Source organism: Lethenteron reissneri, unplaced genomic scaffold, assembly GCF_015708825.2.
Source record: "Lethenteron reissneri isolate LAM-NWPU_2019-01 unplaced genomic scaffold, ASM1570882v1 scaffold_1127, whole genome shotgun sequence".
Lineage (NCBI taxonomy): Eukaryota > Metazoa > Chordata > Hyperoartia > Petromyzontiformes > Petromyzontidae > Lethenteron > Lethenteron reissneri.
Window position 1 is genome coordinate 22,642 of NW_026890813.1, and position 27,287 is coordinate 49,928.

The window sequence follows — 27,287 nt, forward strand, 5'->3', positions numbered from 1 at the left end:
TTTACTTGTAAGGGGTTGGGATCGAACCCACGACTGCCTGCGTACCAGGCGAAGTAGTTAACATCTCCTAGCCACCGTGATGATGATGAGAGAGAGACACGCAGACTCCAAATATACAGCAGCAGGCGTCCAGGTTCGGGATCGAACCCACGACCTCCTGTACACCAGGCGAGGTAGTTAACATCTCCTAGCCACCGTGATGGTGATGAGAGAGAGACACCCAAACTCCAAATATACAGCAGCAGGAGTCAGGTTCGGGATCGAACCCACGACCTCCTGTACACCAGGCGAGGTAGTTAACATCTCCTAGCCACCGCGACTCCCACCCCTCTGCAGGCCGCTTGCGCAGTGGGCCCTCCACTCTAACACCACCGAGTATCGGCCGCTGTGCATCGGGGCTCCGGGACTATCCCCCGTGCAGCGCAAAATGTGCCTGCGCCGCCTGGACCACGTGCACGCGGTGGTGCAGGGCGTCCGGCTGGCGCTGCATGAGTGTCGCGACCAGTTCAAGGGCAAGCGGTGGGACTGCACCGCGCCTGGCGCGGAGAACGCGCCGGACCCCACGGCCGAGTCGGGTAAGGGGACCGTCGCCCGGGGTCGGAGCCTCCGCCGGCAACAAGCGAGTTTCCCCTCGACCAATAGGTGGTTTTCCCCTTTTTTCTGGCAACAAAACTGACACCTTTTGCAAGGAATCATGCTTACATTAACCACTATACTCGCAGTCAAATACAAACAAAAAAACAATACTCTGATAATGTATGCATTGTCTTTGAAACTGATTGGTCCACACCAGAGACAGCTTTCTTTAGAGCCTAGTCCCATATGGTGTTCGACCAGATGACGCCAAAAGGCGCACATGATTCCGTGCAAAAGGTGTCAGTTTTATGCCAGATAAAAGGGGAAAACCCCTATGAGTATATGTTGGTACTGGCAAAGGAGGTCCCGTGATTTCCCCTCGACGTTGACGTTTGTTCACCCGCCACGTCCACTCGCACCGAAGGTCTCCTGCCGCTTCCCCGAGACGCACACGAGCTGCGTGGGGGGGGGGGGACGGGGGGGGTACGTCCAGCTCCCCATGGCAACTCTCTCCGCTTCAGAGCTGCCGCGTGCCTCCTCCTGCAGGGGGGTCCCCCTCCCCTACGCCACTCGGCTTGTGGGCAGGATTCGTTTATACCAGAGGTCGCAAACGGGTTGTGATTCCTTACCCGTACCCGGCCGCACCAGGGTCGCAAACGGGTACCCGTACCCTACCCGATACCCGTACCCTACCCGTACCCGGCCGGGTATCGTGTAGGATACGGGTATCGGGTACCCGATTGCGACCTCTGGTTTATACTCAATCGTCATATGGCCGTGTCAGTGCGCATATGGCTGCGACGCTGTCACACAGATATATGATGACTGACCCAGAAGTCGAGAGCATTATACAATCAATACAGATCGCCTGTGCGTAGTTGCGCTACGTAACGGCGTGCTCTTAATAAGTCGCCCACTGCAACACTTGTGAAAACAACAACACGACGACAACAAAAAGGTACTTCACTTTTCTTTTGCTGCTTCAGAGTTCACTTTTATTACTCCTTGGTTTTATTTGGAGAAGTCACGTCGGTGAAACATTAAAACAAATCAAATCGCAACGTTTCGGGCGCAACACAAGCGACCAACGAAAAACGACGCAAACTCCCTCGGCCTTGCTGCCCGGGGCCTACTCCTTAGGCCTCGTCCTGGGGCCGACTCCTTAGGCCTCGCCCTGGGGCCCACTCCTTAGGCCTCGCCCAGTGGCCCACTCCTTAGGCCTCGCCCCGGGGCCCACTCCTTAGGCCTCGCCCCGGGGCCCACTCCTTAGGCCTCGCCCCGGGGCCTACTCCTCAGGCCTCGCCCCGGGGCCTACTCCTTAGGCCTCGCCCCGGGGCCTACTCCTTAGGCCTCGCCCTCGCCCGTGGCCGCACCCTCGCTTATGGCCGTACCCTCGCCCATGGCCACGTCTGCGGCCTCAGAGAAGTACGGATGGTACAGGGCGACAGACGCGGAGATGCGCTTGCGGGGGCTGAAGGTCAGCAGGTCCTGCGGGAGGCACGGCCGTGCGTGCGGAGGGCGCGGAGAGACACGGAGAAACACGGAGAAACACAGAGAGACACAGAGAGACACAGACACACAGAGAGACACGAGACACAGAGAGACACAGAGAGACACAGAGACACGAGACACAGAGAGACACGAGACACATAGGCACAGAGACACAGAGAGACACAGAGAGACACAGAGACACAGAGAGACACACAGAGACACACAGAGACACACAGAGACACAGAGAGACACAGAGAGACACAGAGACACAGAGACACGAGACACGAGACGAGAGACACAGAGAGACACAGAGAGACACAGAGACACAGAGAGACACAGAGACACAGAGAGACACAGAGAGACACAGAGACACGAGACGAGAGACACAGAGACACGAGACGAGAGACACAGAGAGACACAGAAAGACACAGAGACACACAGAGAGACACACAGAGACACACAGAGACACGATGCGTTATTGCCCGCTTGACGGTAACCCCCGTACGGACACGCATCTGAACAACGCGTCGTTCGACCGCCGCGACAATTGCCACCGCGTACAATCCGCCCGCGTCTCACCAGCATCAGCGCCATCGCCAAATTCTGGTTGTCCGGCGCGACCTCCGGCCCGACCTCCGGCGTGGAGTCAGCCAGAGCCCGCGGGGGAAGGGCAGCGCGGAGGCCGGCAAAAGCGGTGTGCGGCAGGGAGGCTCCGAGCGGCCACTCCTCCAGGCTCGGCACGCCCAGAAGACTGGGCCACGGGGGCCACGGGGGGGTAGGGGGGGTGACGGTGAGAATTCGGCTGTTGACTATCAACCCAATTTCATAAATGTGTAATGCGGTTGTAAACGGCCCTTCTGAGGTGCCGTCAGGGGGGGAGGAGTTAGGTCACGTGGGGGGCAGAGGGGTTGAGTATAGAAGGAGGGGAACCGGAAGAGCAAGGGGAGTGACGGGGAACCAGGAACAGAGGAAGGCCACGAAGGGCGAAGCGGGGTGTGGCGAGATCGCCACGAACACGGGGGGAGCGAGGATCGGCACCGTTGGCCAGCGGTGACCGACCCGAAGCAGCGAGGAGGCTGCAGTCAGCAGCGGGGCTGCACAGAGAGGGTGGGCAGCGGGTCTGCATATAGTGACAGCCAGAGGGTCTGCACATAGGGGTAGCAGCGGGAGTCTGCATAGGGGTAGCAGCGAGTCTGCAGGGAGGAGGTTACAGTAGATGAAGCAGAGAGTCAGAGGGGAGAGGAAGCTATAATAGCAGTGAATAGCCGGGGGCTACAAATACAGGAGTTATAACAGAGTGCCGTGTGGGTAAAGACGTGAACCTGAATAAAGACACGAAGACAGAAAGAAGTGTTCGAGTCCTTTTATTACACTGGAGTCAGAAGTGAAACGGCATGGCGAAACAACTGAGGAAGAAGAATATCCCATCTCCGGCGTCGGCTTCATCATCGGACGACGACGATCTTCCTCCTGAGGTCGGCTTCACTTCGGCGGAGGGAGAGATCCGTGAGGGCCCGGGTGTGGAGGAGGTTGCCGCTGCGCCCGACCCATCTGCGTTGAAGGACGAAGATTTAAGATGGACCCGGATGGCGGAGCAACTGGCGACCCTAAAAACCGTCATCACGGAGTTGTGTGACCTTGTCACGCCAAGGGCGGCGTTGGAAGGTGATGGTGGTGATCGGCAGGAGCCCGGGTCGTCTTCGATGGCGCCGCCATCGACCACGCGGCGTGAAGACGCCATCTTGGGCGTGGCGCACCACGGAAGGCGGGAAGCCGCCATCTTGGGGCCGCCACGAAGATCGTCCGCCATCTTGGCGACACCGCGTTGCGACGCCTTGCTGAACTTGCCGCCGGAAGAGTCGGTGACGGACGGAAGCAGGCCAAGGAGCCGCAGTCGTCACCTTACAACTGTTAAGGAGTTCTCCATCGGGGGCGATTGGAGTGCGTTCGCTTGTCGATTTTTGGCGGCGGTACGAACGGCAAGGTGGACGGACGCCGAGGCGCTGGAGGTGCTTCCGACTCTCCTTGACGATGAGTCTGTTCGTTTTTTTCGCTCTATAAAAGCTGCGAAGAAGAAAACATTGCGTGGAGTGTTCGACGAAATGGCGGACGCGTACGAGCCACCGGATGACGCCCATCGCCGCTTCGTGCAGCGGCAACGCGCACCGGAGGAGTCGCCTGTAGCGTACAGGGGCGCCGTGCTGGAACTCGCGATGGCCGCTTACCCGGAGACGGAGCCTGACCTGCTGGAACCTCTCATCTTGGGGAAGATGTTGGAGTTATCCCGGGATCTGGGCATTCCTATGCCGGCTTGCGGTCACGAGAAACTCACGTCCCGGACCGCGGCTAAGTGTTTGGACGCCCAGTTCAATCTCCGCCGCTGGAAACAAGTCACGGCGTGGACGGGCGGTCCTGTCGTCGATGGGGGGGCCGTAGGGTGGGACCCTACAAAGGCCGTGTACGTGCCGGATGCGACCGGCCCAAAGGAGCTGTCGGCCGCCTCCACTCCGTGGCCGGCTCGAAGCGAGCCGGGGCCGCGGGCTCCGCCGCCGGCGCGGCCACGTCGGGACGGGGTGCCTGCTGCGCGCCGACCCGACGTCGACTGTTTCCGCTGCGGCCGTCGGGGCCACTATGCCAGGGACTGCTGGGCCCGGGTTCCGGGGCCGCCCCAGCAGGAGGCCTCGATCGCGGACGTCCCAAAGAAAGACCCTCCGGCACAGGCAAGTCGGTGCGCACCAGACACCCGGCAAGGCCTGACACCTCACTCATCGCCGTTGTTGTGCGACGCGGATGTTCTAAAATATGGGAGGCCAGTATCTGCGCCTTGTCGCTCGATAACGCAGTGGCGTAAGTTGGCTCGGCGGGTTGTCGCGGCCGCTACAGGTTCGTCCACTGTACCGGGGTCGATCCAAGGGGTGGACGTGCGTATTTTGGTGGATTCCGGGGCGTCCGCGACCATTATTTCGGATGTCATATTCCATCTTTTGAACATCCCACCGGGGGCCGTGAGGCCGGCTTACGCTTCCTGCATCGCTGCGAACGGGGGTAGTATGGGCATCGTGGGACAGGTGGACGCTAATATTTCTATCGGGGGGGTCTCGGCCTCGGGCGTTGTGTTAATTTCGAGGTCCCTGGCGGTTCCTTGCTTGTTGGGCACGGATTTTTTGGCTAAGATGCCCATTTTAATTAGAATCAATGAAAATTGCATTGAACTGCCAGGGGGCCGCAAATTGGCGTTTTTACAGTCCACCTGGGGGCGACCGGCTCCGGTTGCCCAGGTGCAGGCGTTATCGGAAGTTTCAGTTGATATTCCACCTGGCTCGCAGATGCTCATTCCCCTACGATACCGGAAGCCGGTTCCGGGTCGGCAGAGTGCTTGTGGAATTTTGCTGTCGCCGTCCGCCGCTGTTACGGGCGGATTGGCACTGGTGGGGGCGCAAACCATTGTCCGTCCGGATCAGCGCCCGTTTTTGCAGGTGTTAAATGCGACTTCTGAAAGCGTGTGTGTGCCGGCTGGTACCGTTGTGGCACACGCCACTACGGCGTTTACGGCTCAGAGTGACATTCCGGACGGGGGGCTGGTGGGTGGTGTTCACACGACGGAGGGGTGGACGATCGTTGGATCGCCGAATTATGTGCGGAAAATTCGGCCCTTTCCGCTGAGCAGCGTTGTGCGATTCATAAATTATTAGCGAGCTATTCCGATGTGTTTAGCTCGGACGATTTGGACTTGGGACGCACCTCGCTGCTCTCTCATCACATCGAAACGGGGGACGCGGCCCCTATCCGCTTGAACTCGCGTCGGATGAGTCCGGCTGAGCGTGAGCACGTTCGAGGGGCAGTGGAAGACATGTTGAAAGCGGATATTATATCTCCGTCTAATAGCCCGTGGGGTGCGCCTGTCGTGTTGGTTAAAAAGAAAGATGGTAAATTACGATTTTGTGTGGATTTTCGGAAGTTAAATAAAGTGTCGGTGGCAGATGCGTATCCCCTGCCGCGTATGGACGATTCTCTCGACGCCTTGTCAGGGGCTAAGTTTTTTTCAACGCTAGATCTCTCTTCGGGCTTCTGGCAGCTTCCCCTTGACGAGCCCTCGCGGGAAAAGACAGCGTTCCGTACGCCGCAGGGGTTGTTCCAATTTAACTGTCTGCCGATGGGGTTGAATGCAGCCCCTGCCACCTTTCAGAGATTGATGGAGTTGGTATTGACGGGGTTGCAGTGGGAGACATGTCTCATTTATTTAGATGATATTATTGTCTTCAGCCGCACATTTGATGAGCATTTATTGCGGTTGGAGGCCGTTTTTGCCAGAATGCGTTCTGCTAATTTGAAATTCAAGCCTAAGAAATGTCATCTACTGCAACGTTCCGTTCGATACTTGGGACATATTGTTAGTGCGGACGGGGTGGCCACGGATCCAGAGAAAACTGCGTGTGTCCGGGATTGGGCAACCCCCGCCACGGTGGGTGATGTGCGTCGGTTTTTGGGGTTCGCCTCATATTACCGGAGGTTTGTTCCGAATTTCGCTACTATCGCCAGGCCTTTGCATCTCCTTACTGGGAAGGGGCACAAATTTGTGTGGGGACCGCCGGAGGAGGCGGCGTTTCGGAGCCTGCGCGACCTACTGGCTACTGCGCCGACGTTGGATTATCCGGATTTTGAACATCCCTTCATTCTGGATACTGATGCGAGTGACACCGGGATTGGGGCGGTGTTGTCCCAGTCAAAAGGTGGTGTTGAGCGTGTGGTGGCGTACGGGAGTCGGGTTTTGTCTCCCGCGGAAACTCGTTACTGCGTCACTCGCAGGGAACTTTTGGCTATTGTGTATTTTCTCCGCCAATTTCGACCGTATCTGTACGGTCGGTCGTTTATTGTCCGAACGGACCATGCGGCCTTGCAGTACGCTCTTAAGATGGACCAGCCATCCGGACAATTGGCGAGATGGCTGGACACGTTGCAAGAATTCTCCTTCCAAATTCACCATCGGAAGGGTGTGCGTCACGCTAACGCGGACGCACTGTCCAGGTTGCCGCAACAATCCCCTTGTGCGTGTGCGTCGGGGACGCATAGGTGTGGACCGGCTCAGCCCCCCCCTCAGCCTGTCGCGCGGGCAGTGGATGTTCTCGAACCTCCGCTTACACCGGGACCGGTTGAAGGGGGACCGGCTGACGGGATTTTGCGTCTTCCAAGGTCTGTGTGGATTCGGGAGCAAATGTTGGACGATTCTTTGGTGTCGTTACGGAAACGAACGGAGAAGGCGGGTAAGGAAGTCGGTGCGGGTGGTAATTCGGAAACTGCTCTCCGAGATGGGTTACTGATGTGGAGGGAAGGGATACAGGAACACTGGCGTCTCGTTGTGCCTGCGTCATTGCGCTATGAGTTGATTAGATCTTTGCACTGTGACACACTTTTACACCTGGGGGTGCAGAAAACCCTATTGACGCTGCAACGAGACTATTATTGGCACGGCATGACGACGGATGTCGTCGGTCACGTTCGCGCGTGTCCCGATTGTGCCCGCCGTAAGCCGCCTAAACATCCATATGTTCCGCCGATACAATCGATTAAAGTATCTCGGGTTAATGAGTTGGTGGCGTTAGATATTTTGGGACCCTTTCCGCCATCAGCTAAAGGGAATAAGTATTTACTGGTGGGGGTGGAGTACCTCTCTCGCTGGCCGATGGCCTGGCCCTTGCCTGACCAGTCAGCGGCGTCTATCACGGACGCCTTTCTATTTGGGTATGTAATGGACAAAGGGGCTCCGGAGAGGCTCCTTACGGATCAGGGACGTAACTTTTCGTCTAAATTGTTGGGGGAGGTGTGTGCGGCTCTTGGAACTAAAAAGATACGGACGTCCCCCTACCACCCGCAAACGGATGGTATGGTGGAACGGTTGAATCGGACTCTGTCCGCCATGCTGTGCCATACAGTCGGGGAAAACCAATCTGATTGGGATTTGCATATCCCTGGGGTGCTTTCGGCGTATCGCATGACGCCGCACGCGGCTACTGGATACTCGCCGTTTTTCCTTATGTACGGCCGTGAGAACGTGCCGCCGATTCATGACCAGTTGGGAACCGGTGCGAGGGGGCCTGTTAAGCCTCTTCCTGAGTATATTAAGGACAACGTTCGGCGTGTCGCTGAGGCGAGGGAAAATGCCCGCATGGCTACTGCCAAGGCTCAGGCCAGGAATGAGCGGTGTGCCCGACGTTCAAAGGGGGAGTGTCCCTGGAAAAAGGGGGACCTGGCCTGGCTTCATTGCCCACAGGTGCGGCCAGGTACATCTCCTAAATTACATCGACCTTGGCAGGGTCCGGTCCGCCTCATTGAGGTTCCCAACCCACAGTCGGCGCGTGTTCAGGTTGGTGCACGGCGTTGGTTCGTGCACACGTCCCGGTTGAAGCCATACATTGCCCCACGGCCGGATGCGTCATCTCCCCAAGTTGCCTTGCCGGGGTCTGTTGCTGCCGACTCGCCCTTGCCTGTGTCTGCTGACCTTGCGAGAGCGCCTGTCGTACCCTTCACAGACAAGCCGGCCGTGACAGCGCAGGGAGGAGGACCTTCCGCTTGTGGGACGCCGACCGGAGCCGCAGAACCCACGGGACCTGCAGCTCTTCCTATCCCTCCGCGGACGCGAGTACGGGATGTTTCTGGACGCGAGCGGGACAGTGGCGGGCCTCCAATGGCGACGGAAGAACTTGCGCCCGTCGCCCCTAAAACCCTTCCACGTTCCCGCTCGGCGGGTGGGCCGCCGACCGTCCGGGACGGCCCGGCTACCCGTACTCGCTCGAAATCCCTCACGTTTCGTTAGATTGTGTTGCGTTGTGTTATTGTTATAATGTCTTCAATGCTTCGTGTCTTTTTGCGTGTTGGCCCTTTACACCCGCATTGCTTTTCAGGTTGCAATTCAGCCGAGGTCGGCTGGATTTTCTTTAGGGGGGAGGGTGATGTAATGCGGTTGTAAACGGCCCTTCTGAGGTGCCGTCAGGGGGGGAGGAGTTAGGTCACGTGGGGGGCAGAGGGGTTGAGTATAGAAGGAGGGGAACCGGAAGAGCAAGGGGAGTGACGGGGAACCAGGAACAGAGGAAGGCCACGAAGGGCGAAGCGGGGTGTGGCGAGATCGCCACGAACACGGGGGGAGCGAGGATCGGCACCGTTGGCCAGCGGTGACCGACCCGAAGCAGCGAGGAGGCTGCAGTCAGCAGCGGGGCTGCACAGAGAGGGTGGGCAGCGGGTCTGCATATAGTGACAGCCAGAGGGTCTGCACATAGGGGTAGCAGCGGGAGTCTGCATAGGGGTAGCAGCGAGTCTGCAGGGAGGAGGTTACAGTAGATGAAGCAGAGAGTCAGAGGGGAGAGGAAGCTATAATAGCAGTGAATAGCCGGGGGCTACAAATACAGGAGTTATAACAGAGTGCCGTGTGGGTAAAGACGTGAACCTGAATAAAGACACGAAGACAGAAAGAAGTGTTCGAGTCCTTTTATTACAAATGATTGCGCAACGAAGTGGCTGTTGTGGAATTGACATCAGCAGCCAAATACTCCTGCCCCTTCCCTCTCTCCTCCTGCTCCTTCTCCTCCCCCTTCCCCCTCCCCCTTCCCCCTCCTCCTCCTCCCCCCTCCCCCACCCCACGTTGCTCTCCGCTAACAAGTGAGATGGCGTCTATTGGCCCCCGCGCCGCTCCCCACGGCACGCTCGCCACGAGCTACTCACCCGAATATCTTCGCCAGCTGATCGACATCGGAGCCTCCGGGGAAGAGAGGCCTGCGTTGAGGGGAGACAAGGAGGTCACCTGATGCGACATCGCTGAGAATAATAACACGTCGTCATCATCATCATCATAACAACACCGATGTAATGGGGGAGAGGTGGACCCACGGGGGCATCTGCCGGAGTCTGTCCCTTGACCTTCACGCACTCCGTAACGCGCACCTATCCTGGCACGGGCGCCGTGGCGACGCCACCCTGCCAGGCCTGTGGTGACATTGCGTGGGTTGGTGGGTTGGTGGGTGGGTTGTTGAGTGGGTTGGTGGGTGGTTTGGTGGGTTGGTGGGTGGATTGGTGGGTGGGTTGTTGAGTGGGTGGCTGGCTGGGTGGTTTGGTGGGTTGGTGGGTGGTTTGCTAGGTGGGTGGGTGGGTTGCTAGGTGGGTGGGTGGGTTGCTAGGTGGGTGGGTGTGTGGGTTGCTAGGTGGGTTGGTGGGTGGGTTGCTAGGTGGGTGGGTGGGTTGCTAGGTGGGTGGGTGGGTTGCTAGGTGGGTGGGTGGGTTGCTAGGTGGGTGGGTGGCTGGGTGTGTGGGTGGGTGGGTTGCTAGGTGGGTGGGTGGCTGGGTGTGTGGGTGGGTGGGTTGCTAGGTGGGTGGGTTGCTAGGTGGGTGGGTGGCTGGGTGTGTGGGTGGGTGGGTTGCTAGGTGGGTGGGTGGGTTGCTAGGTGGGTTGCTAGGTGGCTGGGTGTGCGGGTGGCGGTGCTCAAGGAGCACCTGCGTGTAAACATCTCAGCTAAGATGCAGCCGACGCTCCACAGGTCGGCGGCCGGGCCGCAGGTCACCCGCAGCAGCAGCAGCTCCGGGGCGCGGTACCACGACGGGGACACCTACAGCGGCACACACAAAGACAAAGACCCCCCGTGTAGCCTTGACACACCGTAGGGGCAAGTGCCGTTAGCGAGCACCTATGACGGCCGCCTTTATCTACCCGGTGGCGATGTTTACCGCGCACCGCACTAGATACTCATTTGAGGCTGAGTCAACCTAGGGGAAGCCTGGGACCGGTTAAAATAATCGTTGCCGGGTTCATTGCGCAGCGTAGCGCTAACCGCTGCACTAACCAGCAACACCGGATTAACAAGACGTTCACCCTTAGGCGCTCTCACCCAACAAACACATTTACAGGGTCTCCGCTACTTACGAAGGAGTTAGGTTCCAGAGGTCTGTCGCTGTTGTATAATCTCCTGCAAATGTAGATGCCACTGGTTCTTCATGTTCTGTAGATGCCACTGGTTCTTCATGTTCTGTAGATGCCACTGGTTCTTCATGTTTTGTAGATGTAGATGCCACTGGTTCTTCATGTTTTGTAGATGCCACTGGTTCTTCATGTTTTGTAGATGTAGATGCCACTGGTTCTTCATGTTCTGTAGATGCCACTGGTTCTTCACGTTCTGCAGATGTAGATGCCACTGGTTCTTCACGTTTTGCAGATGTAGATGCCACTGGTTCTTAGCGTTCTGCAGATGTAGATGCCACTGGTTCTTCATGTTCTGCAAATGTAGATGCCACTGGTTCTTCATGTTCTGCAGATGTAGATGCCACTAGTTCTTTGCGTTCTGCAGATGTAGATGCCACTGGTTCTTCACGTTCCGCAGATGTAGATGCCACTGGTTCTTCACGTTCCACAGATGTAGATGCCACTGGTTCTTCACGTTCTGCAGATGCCACTGGTTCTTCACGTTCTGCAGATGTAGATGCCACTGGTTCTTCACATTCCGCAGATGTAGATGCCACTGGTTCTTCACCTTCTGCAGATGTAGATGCCACTGGTTCTTCACGTTCTGCAGATGTAGATGCCACTGGTTCTTCACGTTCTGTAGATGTAGATGCCACTGGTTCTTCACGTTCTGTAGATGCCACTGGTTCTTCACGTTCTGCAGATGTAGATGCCACTGGTTCTTCGCGTTCTGCAGATGTAGATGTCACTGGTTCTTCACATTCCGCAGATGTAGATGCCACTGGTTCTTCACGTTCTGCAGATGTAAATGCCACTGGTTCTTCATGTTCCGCAGATGTAGATGCCACTGGTTCTTCATGTTCTGTAGATGCCACTGGTTCTTCACGTTCTGCAGATGTAGATGCCACTGGTTCTTCGCGTTTTGCAGATGTAGATGCCACTGGTTCTTAGCGTTCTGCAGATGTAGATGCCACTGGTTCTTCATGTTCTGCAAATGTAGATGCCACTGGTTCTTCATGTTCTGCAGATGTAGATGCCACTAGTTCTTTGCGTTCTGCAGATGTAGATGCCACTGGTTCTTCACGTTCCGCAGATGTAGATGCCACTGGTTCTTCACGTTCCACAGATGTAGATGCCACTGGTTCTTCACGTTCTGCAGATGCCACTGGTTCTTCACGTTCTGCAGATGTAGATGCCACTGGTTCTTCACATTCCGCAGATGTAGATGCCACTGGTTCTTCACCTTCTGCAGATGTAGATGCCACTGGTTCTTCACGTTCTGCAGATGTAGATGCCACTGGTTCTTCACGTTCTGTAGATGTAGATGCCACTGGTTCTTCACGTTCTGTAGATGCCACTGGTTCTTCACGTTCTGCAGATGTAGATGCCACTGGTTCTTCGCGTTCTGCAGATGTAGATGTCACTGGTTCTTCACATTCCGCAGATGTAGATGCCACTGGTTCTTCACGTTCTGCAGATGTAAATGCCACTGGTTCTTCATGTTCCGCAGATGTAGATGCCACTGGTTCTTCACGTTCTGTAGATGTAGATGCCACTGGTTCATCACGTTCTGCAGATGTAGATGCCACTGGTTCTTCACGTTCTGTAGATGTAGATGCCACTGGTTCATCACGTTCTGCAGATGTATATGCCACTGGTTCTTCACGTTCTGCAGATGTAGATGCCATTGGTTCTTCACGTTCTGCACATGTAGATGCCACTGCTTCTTCACCTTCTGCAGATGTAGATGCCACTGGTTCTTCACGTGCTGCAGATGTAGATGCCACTGGTTCTTCATGTGCTGCAGATGTAGATGCCACTGGCTCTTCACGTGCTGCAGATGTAGATGCCACTGGTTCTTCATGTTCTGCAGATGTAGAAGCCACTGGTTCTTCACGTTCTGCAGATGTAGATGCCACTGGTTCTTCACATTCCGCAGATGTAGATGCCACTGGTTCTTCACGTTCTGCAGATGTAGATGCCACTGGTTCTTCACATTCCGCAGATGTAGATACCACTGGTTCGTCACGTTCCGCAGATGTAGATGCCACTGGTTCTTCACGTTCTGCAGATGCCACTGGTTCTTCACGTTCTGTAGATGTAGATGACACTGGTTCTTCGCATTCTGCAGATGTAGATGCCACTGGTTCTTCACGTTCTGCAGATGCCACTGGTTCTTGACGTTCTGTAGATGTAGATGCCACTGGTTCATCACGTTCCGTAGATGTAGATGTCACTGGGTCTTCACGTTCTGTAGATGTAGATGCCACTGGTTCTTCACGTTCCGCAGATGTAGATGCCACTGGTTCTTCACGTTCTGTAGATGTCACTGGGTCTTCACGTTCTGCAGATGTAGATGCCACTGGTTCTTCACGTTCTGCAGATGCCACTGGTTCTTGACGTTCTGTAGATGTAGATGCCACTGGTTCTTCACGTTCTGTAGATGTAGATGTCACTGGTTCTTCACGTTCTGTAGATGTAGATGCCACTGGTTCTTGACGTTCTGTAGATGTAGATGCCACTGGTTCTTCACGTTCTGTAGATGTAGATGCCACTGGGTCTTCACGTTCTGTAGATGTAGATGCCACTGGTTCTTCGCGTTCTGCAGATGTAGATGCCACTGGTTCTTCACGTTCTGCAGATGTAGATGCCAACACCACCGCCATCTATTGCGTGTGGTGGTTGAACTTACCGCTCTCAGTCCGAGCAGGCAACTGGACGTACGGGACCAGGTAGTTCGTTTTCTCTGAAAGTCCCCAAGTCGAACGTTCGTACGTGGAGGAGTCCCCGTGTTACGGACACCCTGCCACATCAATCTCTATACTCACCACACATCTCTCTCTCACCACTCATCTCTCTCTCTACTCACCACACATCTCTCTCTCTCACCACTCATCTCTCTCTCACCACACATCTCTCTCTCTCACCACTCATCTCTCTCTCACCACTCATCTCTCTACTCACCACTCATCTCTCTACTCACCACTCATCTCTCTCTCTCACCACTCATCTCTCTACTCACCACTCATCTCTCTCTCTCACCACTCATCTCTCTCACCACTCATCTCTCTCTCTCACCACATCTCTCTCTCACCACTCATCTCTCTGCCTCACCACTCATCTCTCTCTCTCTCACCACTCATCTCTCTCTCTCACCACACATCTCTCTCTCACCACACATCTCTCTCACCACTCATCTCTCTCTACTCACCAGACATCTCTCTCTCACCACTCATCTCTCTCTCACCACTCATCTCTCTCACCACTCATCTCTCTCTCTCACCACTCATCTCTCTCTCACCACATCTCTCTCCACTCACCACACATCTCTCTCTCACCACTCATCTCTCTCTCACCACACATCTCTCTGCCTCACCACTCTCTCTCTCTCTCACCACACATCTCACCACTCTCTCTCTCTCACCACACACATCTCTCTCTCTCACCACACATCTCTCTGCCTCACCACTCTCTCTCTCTCACCACACATCTCTCTCTCTGCCTCTCCACTCACCACTCTCTCTGCCTCACCACACACATCTCTCTCTCACGCCTCACTACACATCTCTCTGCCTCACCACACACATCTCTCTCTCTCTCTACTCACCGCCGGGGTGGGAGCCGTGCTCGCGCTGTCCAAGAGGAAGCGTCCGAGCCCCCAGCCGGCGAGCTTGACGCGCCCCGAGGCCGTCACCAGGACGCTGCGTGGCGTGAGCTCGCCGTGCTCCAGGCCGTGGCCGTGCAGGTAGCGCAGCCCACACAGCAGCTGGCGCGTCACCTCCTGGGCACAGAGACTCATAGAGACTCATAGAGACACACAGAGACACACAGAGACACATAGAGACTCATAGAGACTCATAGAGATACACAGAAACACATAGAGACTCATAGAGACTCATAGAGATACACAGAGACTCATAGAGATACACAGAGACTCATAGAGACACACAGAGACTCATAGAGACACACAGAGACTCATAGAGACTCATAGAGACTCATAGAGACTCACAGAGATACACAGAGACTCACAGAGATACACAGAGACTCACAGAGACACACAGAGATTCATAGAGACACACAGAGATACACAGAGACTCACAGAGACTCACAGAGATACACAGAGACTCACAGAGACACACAGAGACACATAGAGACACACAGAGACTCATAGAGACTCATAGAGATACACAGAGACTCATAGAGACTCATAGAGACACATAGAGACACACAGAGACACACAGAGACCCATAGAGATAGGGGGGTAGGGAGTGAGTGACGGGGTGGGGGGTGGTGGCACCTTGATGTGGTGGGACGGTGTGTGGGGCGACGTCCCCAGGTAGGTGGACAGGTCCCGGTCCACGAGCTCAAAGGCCACGGCGAGCCGCGCGTCGCCCTCGCCAGGATCCACGCCGAAGTCCAGCAGCCTGCACGGCGGCCGGGGGTCGAGGCGACATCCAAGTGTCACGTGAGGTTACATCCGGGTCGTTGACGAATTAAAACTCTGTGGTAGTAGCTTTTAACCCTTTTAAACTGGTACAAAACTGACAACCTTTATACAAGGCATCATGTTTGCAATAACCACAACACAAGTAGTCAAAAATGCAAACAAAAAGAAACAACTCTGATAATGATAATAATATGCACTGTTCTTGAAGTTGATTGGCCCACACCTGAGACAGCTTTTCTTAGAGCCTAGTCCCCATTGGTGTTGGACCAGATGACACCAGAAGGCGTACAATTCAAACACAGCGCACTATCAGAGTATTGAGAGCTCGGGGTGAAGCATTTACACTATGAGACATTATTATCATTATCAGAGTTGCTTCTTTTTGTTTGCATTTGTGACTACTTGTGTTGTGGTTATTGCAAACATGATGCCTTGTATAAAGGTGTCAGTTTTGTACCAGTTTAAAAGGGTAAAAACCTACGACTATATTTTGCCGCTGCTAAAGGAGTTCTCATAGTGGATCACACCTCGTCACGGTGATTGGCTCTGCCGGTCCTGGCCCACAGCCAATGGGGGGAAGCCTAGGGCCGTGGCCCTGACGTCATGAGAAGGTGACAGCTGTAAGGAGATGATTGGCCCTGCTGGCTTTAGCCACAGCCAATGGGGAGACGAGTCAGGGGCGTGGTCCCGGGAGCCTACGATGGAGTCTGGAAGATTCCATGGAGGCTAACCAGGATTGGTGGAAACGTACCACGTGACCCGGGTATTAAATAGGAGGGCGGCAGACCGGGTAGACAAACGCATTTCAAAAACAGGGGGCGCTCCTCCATCGGCGGTGGAGACGGCGACAACGTAAGGCGAGTTGACACCAAGACACGAAGACCGTGGAGGATTGGAGGACGGAGGCTGACGCGGTGACGATTGCGAGGGATCGCGAGGGGGCGCCAGGAGGGGTGGGAGAGACACCCACCTCACCACGTTGGGGTGCTCCAACTTCATGAGCTGCAGCAGCTGCTGCAGCTGCCAGGTCTCCCCCTCCCGGCCCCGGCCTGTCTGCAGGCGCAGGCCCTTGAGCAGCGCCACAAAGCGGCCCTCGTCTCGCAGGTCGCGAGCCTTCAACGCCGTCGCGGCCCCGTAGACCCCAGCGCCCAACTCGGCCACCGCCTCGTACTGCTGCTCCATGTCCGCCGCCCCGAAACGCTTCCAGCGCAGACGCCGCCGCTAGCAGCAGCAGCAGCAGCGATCACACAGAGACGCAAGAGAGACAGAGAGAAGCAGAGAGAGAGAGAATTGTCACAGAGGGTCACAGATACAGAGAGAGTCACAGAGAGAGTCACAGAGATTGTCACCTAGAGGGGAAATGAGCGCAGACTCCGCCGGTCACGTGGATGTCCTCTGCTGCCGGAAGTCCGCCCGCCACCGCCGCTAGCAGCAGCAGCAGCAGCGATCACACAGAGACGCAAGAGAGATAGAGAGAAGCAGAGAGTCGCAGAGAGAGACAGAGAGAATTGTCACAGAGGGTCACAGATACACATCGAGGGTAAATGCACCTTTACATCAGCCGCACCTAGTTTACACAACAAAGGCTCATTCCTAACAGCGTGCTTCAGCCGCACCGAACCTCACAACAATAATATTCAGGGCCTACCTTGGCTCCTCCCACCCTCAACCAGTATATATATACAAGGACTGTGTTCTTGGAATGTCTCTCACTTGATGCAGCTGTCGTGGCTGTGACGGTTCCACCTGAAGACTGAAGCTTGTGTTGCCTCCGAAACGTTATTTTATCTTACTTTTGTTAATTTAAATTTTTTACCTACATGACTTTACCGAAAAAACCTAAGAATATGAATCCTTGCAGTCACGAAAGCTTCAAATCTAGAATTAAATGGGTGAGGTTAATGACTGTGGCTCATGCACCTGCAATGGCTGCTTTGGGTACACAGTTCAGACCTCCCCAGAGACCCTGGCTGACAGAGGAGGTGTTCAGGCTGGCTGAGAAAAATCAACAGGCCCACTCTCATAGTCTACAGCATCCCACGTCAGAGAATGAGGCTGACCGCAGCCTTCGCTCGGAGGTTCTGAGAGCCCTGAGGCGCTGCAATGATGGGCGGTGGTCGCAGGTTTCTGAGGAGATGGAATCTGCCTCAGTAGCCCGTGATCAGACATCACTGTTTAATTCCATCAAAAACGTAACTTGTAGTGCCACACCTATCACCATCATTCGGGGAAAGAATGGTGATCCAATCTCCGATCCCCCCCAGGAACAGGTTTGTAGATTTGCTGAGCATTTCTGTGAGGTCCTGGGGGAGGGGAAATCCCTCAGCCAGGAAAACATCATGGCACAAAGTGGGGATGACACTGCTGAGGCTGCGGTGCCTCAAATATTGGAAGAAGTCACCCCTGTGAGTGACTGGTTGAGGTGCCATCTGTTGAGGAAGTCCTGAAGGAGATCCAGAGTCTGAGACCAGGAAAGGCACCAGGCAGAGATGATCTCCCAAGGGAAATTCTAGACAGAGCAGCCTAAACATTTAGGCTGGCCTGTCTACGATCCATCTTAACCCGTTAGAAACATTTAGGCTGGCCAAGCAGGCCGGGCAATGTAGCCCAGCCCGGCCCAGCCCAGGGCAAGCAGGCTGGGCAATGTCACCCAGCCCAGGCCTAGCCGAAGCAGGCCTAGGGCTGCACTCACTCACCTCGTGGTTCGCTCCGTAGACGTCTGTGTGGGTGGTGGGGGTCTTGAGCTCTCTACTCCGTCGTGGCGAGGAGGTGACACACGAAGCTATTGCCTCGTGTGGAGGTGGTGGTGGAGGTGGTGGTGGTGGAGGTGGTGGAGGTGGAGGAGGAGGTTCGACGTTTCGCTACCACAACCAGGGCGGGAGACGGACCGCTGGTGGGAACGCGTGGCTTTAGCAGGGCGCGTTTAGAAAACGTAGCGCGGATAGGCGACCACGTGGCAGCGGGGCTAAATTCCGTAGAGCTGATAAGCGCTGCCCATAAAGTCAACACTGGCCACAGTTCTGTGTGTGCAGCAGTCGATTTGAAGTTTTTCGTGACTGATATGATCCATATCCTTTGCTTCTTTCGGTAAAGTCACGTGGGTGAAGATTTTAAATATAAAATAGAAATAAGCAAAGAGTATATGCGCATACTCTGTGTTTTTTTCGGTAAAGTCACGGAGGTGAAAAAATTAAAATTAAAAAAAATTTAATCGCGACGTTTCGGGCGACACAAGCTTCCGAAAAAGTCGTCTTTTAATTTAATTTTAAAATTTTTAATATTTTATTATTTCCCTTCCACGTGACTTGACCAAAAGAACCAAGAAGATGAATCCCTGCAGTCACGAAAGCTTTAAATCGAAAAATTGAGGCTTTTTTTTGACGGAACATGCAAAACACTTTAAATTCGCAGCTACAAAAACTCTAGCCCGGTACGTCAAAACAAGATGTCATGTATATCAACATGTAACATATCGAGTGCATTGTATATAAGTGTAGTGTATATAGTGTAGTGTATATAAGTGTAGTGTATATCAGTGGCGGCTCCTGCAAAATCTCTCAGGGGGGGCAAATGTCTGGATGATTGATAAGGATAAGGTCCACCCATGCAATGGATAAATTAACAGCTTAAGCATGTAAAGGCAACTTCACTTCTTTAATATTAATGAAAAATAAAGTGACTCTTACAATACATCTTGTTTGTTTCTATACTCACTATTAAAACAAACCACTCAAGTTTATTTTATTAAAGATTCCACTAGGTGGCGACAAATAATATTGTTGACTGAAACGTGCTTACGTATGATGACGTAAGCACGTATGATGACGTTAGCACGTTAGTGTGAGCCCTCCCGGAAGCCATAGAGAATGCATTGCAGCGCCCGCCGTTCGAAAAAAAACATCTTTGAATGTAAGTCTATGGGGCCACTCGGGGCGATTCTCAGCCGGAGTGAAATCGCCCAAAAAGAGGCGGTACTCCACAGAACGTGACATGACGCTGATTGGACTATATCCAGAGGCACAATAACGGCTAGCGTTACTCTGTGGTTGAATGACATTGGTGGTGCGTCGCCCAATCGCCCTAATGAAGAAACCGCCCCTGGGGTCATAGGCAGCATTCCTCCTCCTCCAAACACGGCGAGTTGAGTTGATGCCAAAGAGCTCCATTTTGGTCTCATCTGACCACAACACTTTCACCCAGTTGTCCTCTGAATCATTCAGATGTTCATTGGCAAACTTCAGACGGGCAAGTATATGTGCTTTCTTGAGCAGGGGGACCTTGCGGGCGCTGCATGATTTCAGTCCTTCTCGGCGTAGTGTGTTACCAACTGTTTTCTTGGTGACTATGGTCCCAGCTGCCTTGAGATTATTGACAAGATCCTTCCGTGTAGTCCTAGGCTGATTCCTCACCGTTCTCATGATCATTGCAACTCCACGAGGTGAGATCTTGCATGGAGCCCCAGGCCGAGGGAGATTGACAGTTCTTTTATGTTTATTTCATTTGCGAATAATCGCACCAACTGTTGTCACCTTTTCACCAAGCTGCTTGGCGATGGTCTTGTAGCCCATTCCAGCCTTGTGCAGGTCTACAATCTTGTCCCTGCCATCCTTGGAGAGCTCTTTGGTCTTAGCCATGGTGGAGAGTTTGGAATCTGATTGATTGCTTCTGTGAACAGGTGTCTTTTATACAGCTAACAAGCTGAGATTAGGAGCACTCTCTTTAAGAGTGTGCTCCTAATCTCAGCTCGTTACCTGTATAAAAGACACCTGTTCACAGAAATCTTTTTGATTGAGAGGGGGTCAAATACTTATTTCCCTCATTAAAATGCAAATCAATTTATAACATTTTTGCCTGGATTTTTGTTGTTATTCTGTCTCTCACTGTTCAAATAAACCTACCTTTAATATTATAGACTGATCATTTATTTGTCAGTGGGCAAACGTACAAAATCAGCAGGGGATCAAATACTTTTTTCCCTCACTGTATGTTAACCACGCTGTGTGTGTACACCTATGTTAACCACACTGTGTGTGTACACCTGTTAACCACACTGTGTGTGAACACCTATGTTAACCAAATTGTCTCAACGTTGCATGTGTACTGGGTTTTAATTAAAATTTAGTTTTCTCGATGGAGTCATTTCTGCCCCTTTATATTTTTCAACGCTTTCACTTCACGTGATATGCCTCTGTTTGTCGTGGTCAACATCTTGTAACAACATGTTTAGTCTACTTCCTGTTGTCCAATCCACGAGACTGTGTGCTCACTGTGACAACGTACTGCCCGCACACCAATCAGGCGCCACGTGCCTCAGGCTCACCTGCGTCGTGTGCGTGCATCACTCTAAATAAAAAACACCTAATTGATAAAGCAATCAATAAAAATCGGCGTCAATCACTTAAGCGTCTCTTTAAAAGCGTGGACGTCTTGTTAATTAAATATCTATTTGCCCGCCGGGAATCGAGAACGCCGCGGCCCCTGAGCTCTGGAATCGCGTCGCCCACGAAGCTTCTCAACACGCGGTGAGCGCTGAGCGCGTGTCGCGCAACTCAAAGTTGTTGTTTTATTATTCAACTTCATTCGTTCCTCTCTCTCTGTGTGTGTGTGTGTGGCGCGCTCAAGGCTCGTGGTCGAAACGTCGTTCACTTCCACGTTGTCCGCTCGACTTCTTTAAAAAAAAGTTACAATTTTTTTAAATAAAAAAAAGACATTTGTAATAAAAACATTTTTTTAAGGAGTTTCTTTTAGTGGGTTTACCTATACCAGGGGTCGGCAACCTGCGGCTCCGGAGCCGCATGCGGCTCTTTTGAACCTTGACCGCGGCTCCGGGGCGGATGCTAGCGAGGGGAGGAGGCGCACTGTGACACCTGCTCTGGCGTCGCCGCTCCGCTCCACACTGCCCGCCCGGTGACAGGCAATAACGTTGCCGTTGCTAGGTAACGCAAAACATGGCTGCCTCCATCAGCTCCGCTCCTCATGGACAGAATCATTCGCATTCTCTACTGACGAGACTGGTTTACCAGTATGCTTAATATGTGGCGAGAAATTTGCAAACAACAAAAAGTCGAATATTGCAAGACATTTCCAGAATAAACACACAGCCTTTGCTGAAAAATATCCAGATGGAGATGAGAGACGAAAAGCCATTGCAGAACTTATGAGGAAGGTTAATATGAGCAAAAATAATTTCAAGAAGTGGGTGAAGACTGAAAATTCCACAACATATGCTAGTTTTGTGGCCGCTCAGGAAATAGTCAAGCACGGGAAGCCCTTCACAGATGGAGAGTATATAAAAGAAGCATTCATTAATATTTCGGAACATCTACACATGGACTTCAAAAACAAGAATGAAATTGTGCAGAAAATCAAAGACATGCCTCTCTCTGCGAAGACTGTCAAAGACAGAACCCTAAAAATGGCAGAAAACATTAGCAAACAGCAAATTCAAGACATTAATTCAGCTGTGGCGTACTCCATCGCCTGTGATGAGTCCAAAGATGAAGGTGATATTGAACAAATAGCGCTGTTCTGCCGATATGTGAACTCTTTTGGGCCACAGGAAGAACTGATTGAGCTGATACCACTAAAAGACCAAACAAGCGGTGAGGATATCTGTAAGGCTGTCCTGGACTTTTTAAGTGCTAAAAAAATAAACACCAACCACCTGGTCTCAGTGGCTACTGATGGGGCACCGAGCATGAGAGGAGCACAGAAGGGCTTTGTGGCTCTACTGCAGAAGGCGCTGGGTAGAACGCTGCTGTCATTTCATTGCATCCTGCACCAAGAGGCATTGTGTGCTCAAACATTTCCCCCGGAATGCACAAAAGTGATGGATGTGGTCATTCAGATTGTTAATAAAATAATGGCAAAGGGTTTAAACCACCGCCAGTTCCGTTTGCTATTGGATGAGGTGGAAAGCATATATTCTGACCTCCTGCTCCACAACAAGGTCCGGTGGCTGTCCAGAGGCGAGGTGCTAAAACGCTTTGTCACATGTTTGGAAGAAGTAAAAACCTTCCTGTGCAGCAAAGAGCTCACCTTTGCTGAGCTGGAACAGCCAGAGTGGCTGGAAAAATAACATTTTATGGTAGACATGACAGCACATCTAAACACGCTAAATACAACCCTTCAGGGAAAAGGAGGCACAGCCCTGCACATGCTGGAGGAGGTTTTGGCATTCGAGCGCAAGTTGACAGTGTTTGTCAAAGATTTACAGAGAGGTACACTGTCTCACTTTCCCTCTTTGAGAGAGTTCAAACAAAGTCATGATACGATAAATTTGGAATATTTCAAGTCTGCAATCACCACAATGCAAAGTTCGTTTGGGAAACGATTCTGTGAGTTCAGAGGAAAAAACGGCATTATCCTTCCCTGTCACTCCCCTGGCGATCGATCCATCCCTATTGAATATGACTGCATTTGCAGGTGTAAGTCAACCTGATCTTGAGATGGAACTGGCCGATATAGCCGACAAAGATATATGGGTGTCCAAGTTCAAATGCTTGACCGCTACTCTTGAGGATGTTGCCCGTCAGAAGGCCATTCTGGCTCAGAATCATAAATGGATTGATATTGAAAACCTTCCCAAACAGGACAAACTTGTATTCGAAACATGGAATGCCATCCCCAACACTTATATAAACATGAAAAAGTATGCATTTGGAGTCCTGTCGATCTTCGGCTCCACATATGTATGTGAGCAGGTCTTCTCCAACATGAACTATATTAAAAACAAACATCGATCACGCCTCACAGATGACAGCTTGCAAGCCTGTGTGAAAATGAAGGTGACGTCTTACAGCCCTGATGTGCAGACACTGTGCACTGAGGTTCAGGAGCAAAAATCCCATTAACCAGGTAATTTAGCTATTAATTTGCAAAAATATATTTTACATTGTTAAGTGAAAAAGTCCTTTTTTTATTCAGATTGACAGCTGACTGCACGATCCTGTATATAGCAATAAGGTAAGAAACAATATATGCAGTGTTATATTTGTTTTAAATGTCGCAATGGTTTTGCGGCTCCCAGTTTATTTTTTCCTTCGGAAACGGGTCCAAGTGGCTATTTATGTCTTAAAGGTTGCAGACCCCTGCACTACACTATACACTACACTACTATACACTACACTATACACTACACTATACACTAGTGCTGTACTAGTATACTACACTATACACTACACTATACACTACACTATACACTACACTATACACTACACTATACACTACACTATACACTACTATACACTACACTATACACTAGTGCTGTACTAGTGACGAATTGCCACGTTCTGTTGACGTGACAACCCTTACGAGTTGGCTGTGTCGGGTGGTGGCGGGTTTAACGACACAACATTTATATATTTGCGCGATCTAACCCAAAACACCTCCATTATGGATACTTACACATGTGTACATACATATCTTGCCAGCTGGATGTGGGTGCTTAAGCAAGTCCTCAACTCACAATTTTAATGCCGTAAGTTCAGATCATAGTCAGTGTTCATCGGTTATCCGTGGCTGTCTTATGGACTGAATGGTCCTCGTCATATGAATGTGGAATTTCCTCGATTCACTGAGGGCCACCAAAAGAGATGAGCACTGGCCCAGACTAATTTAAGCAAGGAGACACCTTAACGCGATGTAGAGATCTTTTGAATGATTGTTGTTTGATACCCACAGCCCATTGCTCTCAAACCTCAGAGCAACTCGGTTGGAGTCCCGATCCGAGTGTTTCACTGCGAATACTGTTGCCCTTCGTTAGCCCTCCAGACATTAGGAAGGCGGATGAAGGAAATGGGCCATCACTTATGAACTGACTGGCTTCATTCCAAGCTCACTGACCACGAATGTGTTCAGCTGTTGCTATAGCTAAATCCCCATTTAGTGGGGACTCTATTGACGCCTGGACGGAGCAAACTGCGCAGTGGGGACGGCACTACACCCGGCCACCTGTCTCCCCGGTGCTGTCCTTTACGCTTCGCAGCTGGCATTGATTTAAGAGAGCAGGGGCATAGGACGGGTTCAGACACCAGTGCCACGAATGCGTTTGGTGAATGTGGGTCACCGAGTGACACAGGGATACTCTCGTTGGGTGTTTCGTTCTACACGTTACACCCAAAGTGCGGAGTAACAAAGAAGTGGCAATGACCTGTGTTCGTGCGTGTGTGTTCGTGCGTGTGTGCGTGTACGCGTGCGTGTGTGTTCGTGCGTGTGTGTTCGTGCGTGTGTGTGCGTGTGTGTTCGTGCGTGTGTGTTCGTGCGTGTGTGTTCGTGCGTGCGCGCACATGCGAGCGCGTGCGCGTGCGTGCGTGTGTGTTCGTGCGTGTGTGCGCGTGTGCGCACGCGCGAGTGTTGTTGTTTTTGGGGTTAACCCACTGTGCCACAACCCTTGCGACTCAGCCTTAAATTATTAGCCTGTGGGGGGTGGCTGAACATCAGCGCTGGAGAGAAAAAGTCACGTGCATATTTCTCGGTGCCGGTCACACCACGTCTTATTGCCACGTCTTATCGGCATCGAGAATGCACAGGAGACAGGCTTGCAGGCATTGCTGGTCCATGGACCCGCGAGTGTCGTAAAACAAAATATATAATTGCTCACTTCACGGCGCTTGGCTGAACAATCTACACGTGCTCATGGACGTGGCCTGCGTTCGTTGTCACCTGCTCAGCGACGCATCTCTTTAAAACGCAGCAGCAAACATGTCGAGTCACTCATTCAATTGTCCACCTTTTACCAAAAGCCATGAATACAGTAAAAAAAAATAAGAAGCACCATCAGCAACATCTCACTTTGAACGACGGCCAAGTCATCACAATTTCTAGCAGGGTGAGTTCGTAGTCGGTGGCGGGGGGTGTGATCAGCACAAGGTTGGGCTGTAAAAAGTTTATATTTAGACTCGGGGTGGAGTCATGAGATAAAGGCATGAGTGTGCTTTGTGGGCCTCTTGTTTACGAACCCAGAAAGGGTTCCGGTTTTTATGGGTTCTAGACTACCCCAACGCGGTTTGGGATGCCAAAAAATATATGTATACAAAAAATAAGCCACAATTGTTGCTTAAAACATGGTAGACCACAGTACAACAGGAACTATTTCGATTTAAAGCTTTCGTGACTGCAGGGATTCATCTTCTTGGTTCTTTCGGTAAAGTCACGTAGAAGGGAAGTAAAAATAAAACATAATAAAATAAAATATTTTATTTTATTATGTAAAGTCACGTAGAAGGGAAGTGATAAAATAATAAAAATAAAACATAATAAAATAAAATATTTTATTATGTTTTATTTTTATTATTTTATTACTTCCCTTCTACGTGACTTTACCGAAAGAACCAAGAAGATGAACAGGAACTATTTCAAGTAGAATTCAGTGCTCATCTCCATTAGCGACCATGCCGCCAGTTGTATACATTCCACAATCATTTGGCAGGGGAATGGACTATTGTTGGGATGGCCCATGTTGGTGTCTCAACTCTCGTTCTTAATGTCTCGCCGCTTAAAGGATGATTTGCTGGATGTTTCATGGTTGGAATTTGAACTCCTGGCGTTACGATGTAAGTGTTTTACGACTGAAACAAGTGTCATCCAGCCAGAATGTAATGATTGAACGATACCGTGCATTCATTACATCTTGAGACAATACCTTATGTAGATGTGCTGTTTACATGTTTTTGCTGCTGGTTGGCACTTTACCAAACGCACTCGAATCACAATTGGAAGGTCGCAGGGTCAAATGCTGCCAAGGGGTAGAGTGAAAGCATCATTCATCAGTAATATTTAAATACGTACCTCTGTGGGAAATTTATTTTATTATGAACAGACTAGCGCCTCCTAAAGAAATGTGGAACTTCACCACTTGTTCAGGGCTTCAATGCAGATAAAAACTACCCTATGATTGACTAGTATTGCACTTTATATAAAATTAATTACGTACTGCATCATCACAGATCATATGATAGTTACCCCCAGAGTAATGCTCGTTAGTTGGGAACAATCCGGCATATGCTGCAACTACCGAGTGGCTTTCGTCTCACAGGATGCAATGTTCTGACGAGACCCGACTAAAAACTGGTCCAATGTTTTCTTGCTGGAAAAAAATGATCAGGAACGTCCTTAGTTTTAGAATAACACCGAATTATTTTGTCAGCACTCAGCAATGTGAATGCACTTTTACCAAAGTAAACGCATGCAAACTAAACTATTTCTCATTTCACCAGGTAAAGCACTGTAGCTTGTTTTCAGAAGCCACCTGGCTATCACCAATGATAGCTCAACGAAGGGGCTGATGAAGTGACAACTTACCGCAGACAAATACTGAAAGACACTCGCGTTGGGACGCCGATCCACGCCACACGACTGTGCAATTGTGACGACCCCAATGTGGCAATGAGCCGCCCCAATGCGGCGTGCAAAACACACGAGCGCGGAGACACTCGGCTTTGGATTTTCGTTGCACGCGCACCTGCCATGCCCTCCCACTCTAGAGGCATGTTTCTCAATGTGGAGGGAAAACCCGGAGGACCCGAAAAAAAATGCACGCGACCACACGGTGGAGAACATTGCAAACTCCAAACATGCAGCAGCATGCATCAGGGTTGGGACCAAACCCACGAGCTCCTGTACACCAGGCGAGGTAGTAAACATCTCGCCACGACGGTGCTGCATGTGGCGATGCTGCGATTGCTGTGGTCCACAATACAATGTAACAACATGAAACACGTTTGTCAATTCCACAATGTGAGGCCTTAAAGAAAACATAACTCGTGATGTTTTCAGGAATATCCCTTCCTCATAGCACATACATAGAGAGGCCAGAGGAGACAGGTTGGATAA

The 27,287-nt window shown here is 51.9% G+C and overlaps 1 protein-coding gene across 5 annotated transcripts; it reads right to left on the reverse strand.

Moving 5' to 3' along the window:
• Positions 1–1,615: 1,615 nt before the first annotated feature.
• Positions 1,616–22,463, reverse strand: LOC133361520 (cyclin-dependent kinase 6-like). Of its 5 annotated transcripts, none has more exons than XM_061580446.1 (10): positions 21,213–22,463; positions 18,152–18,316; positions 16,805–16,880; positions 16,426–16,676; positions 15,306–15,432; positions 14,616–14,774; positions 10,546–10,658; positions 9,781–9,831; positions 2,647–2,818; positions 1,616–2,064 (listed from the first exon to the last, which is right to left on the reverse strand). In XM_061580446.1, exons 4-10 carry the CDS (start codon positions 16,635–16,637, stop codon positions 1,921–1,923), a joined length of 978 nt encoding a protein of 325 aa, XP_061436430.1. In that variant the 5' UTR covers positions 16,638–16,676; positions 16,805–16,880; positions 18,152–18,316; positions 21,213–22,463; the 3' UTR covers positions 1,616–1,920. The 5 variants fall into 5 exon arrangements, with proteins under 5 accessions (XP_061436430.1, XP_061436426.1, XP_061436427.1 ...); XM_061580442.1 differs by having other exon boundaries at positions 14,616–14,789; XM_061580443.1 differs by having other exon boundaries at positions 14,616–14,789; positions 18,152–18,345; positions 21,213–21,338.
• Between the last annotated feature and the right edge of the window lie 4,824 nt (positions 22,464–27,287).

Coding starts and splice junctions, on each gene's coding strand:
- LOC133361520 (XM_061580444.1), bottom strand. CDS start 16,637: ATGGAGCAGCAGTACGAGGCGGTGGCCGAGTTGGGCGCTGGGGTCTAC. Junction 2,819..9,780: donor CAGCTGGCGAAGATATTCGG/GTGAGTAGCTCG, acceptor CCCGTGGCCCAG/TCTTCTGGGCGTGCCGAGCC. Junction 2,065..2,646: donor TGGCGATGGCGCTGATGCTG/GTGAGACGCGGG, acceptor TGCCTCCCGCAG/GACCTGCTGACCTTCAGCCC.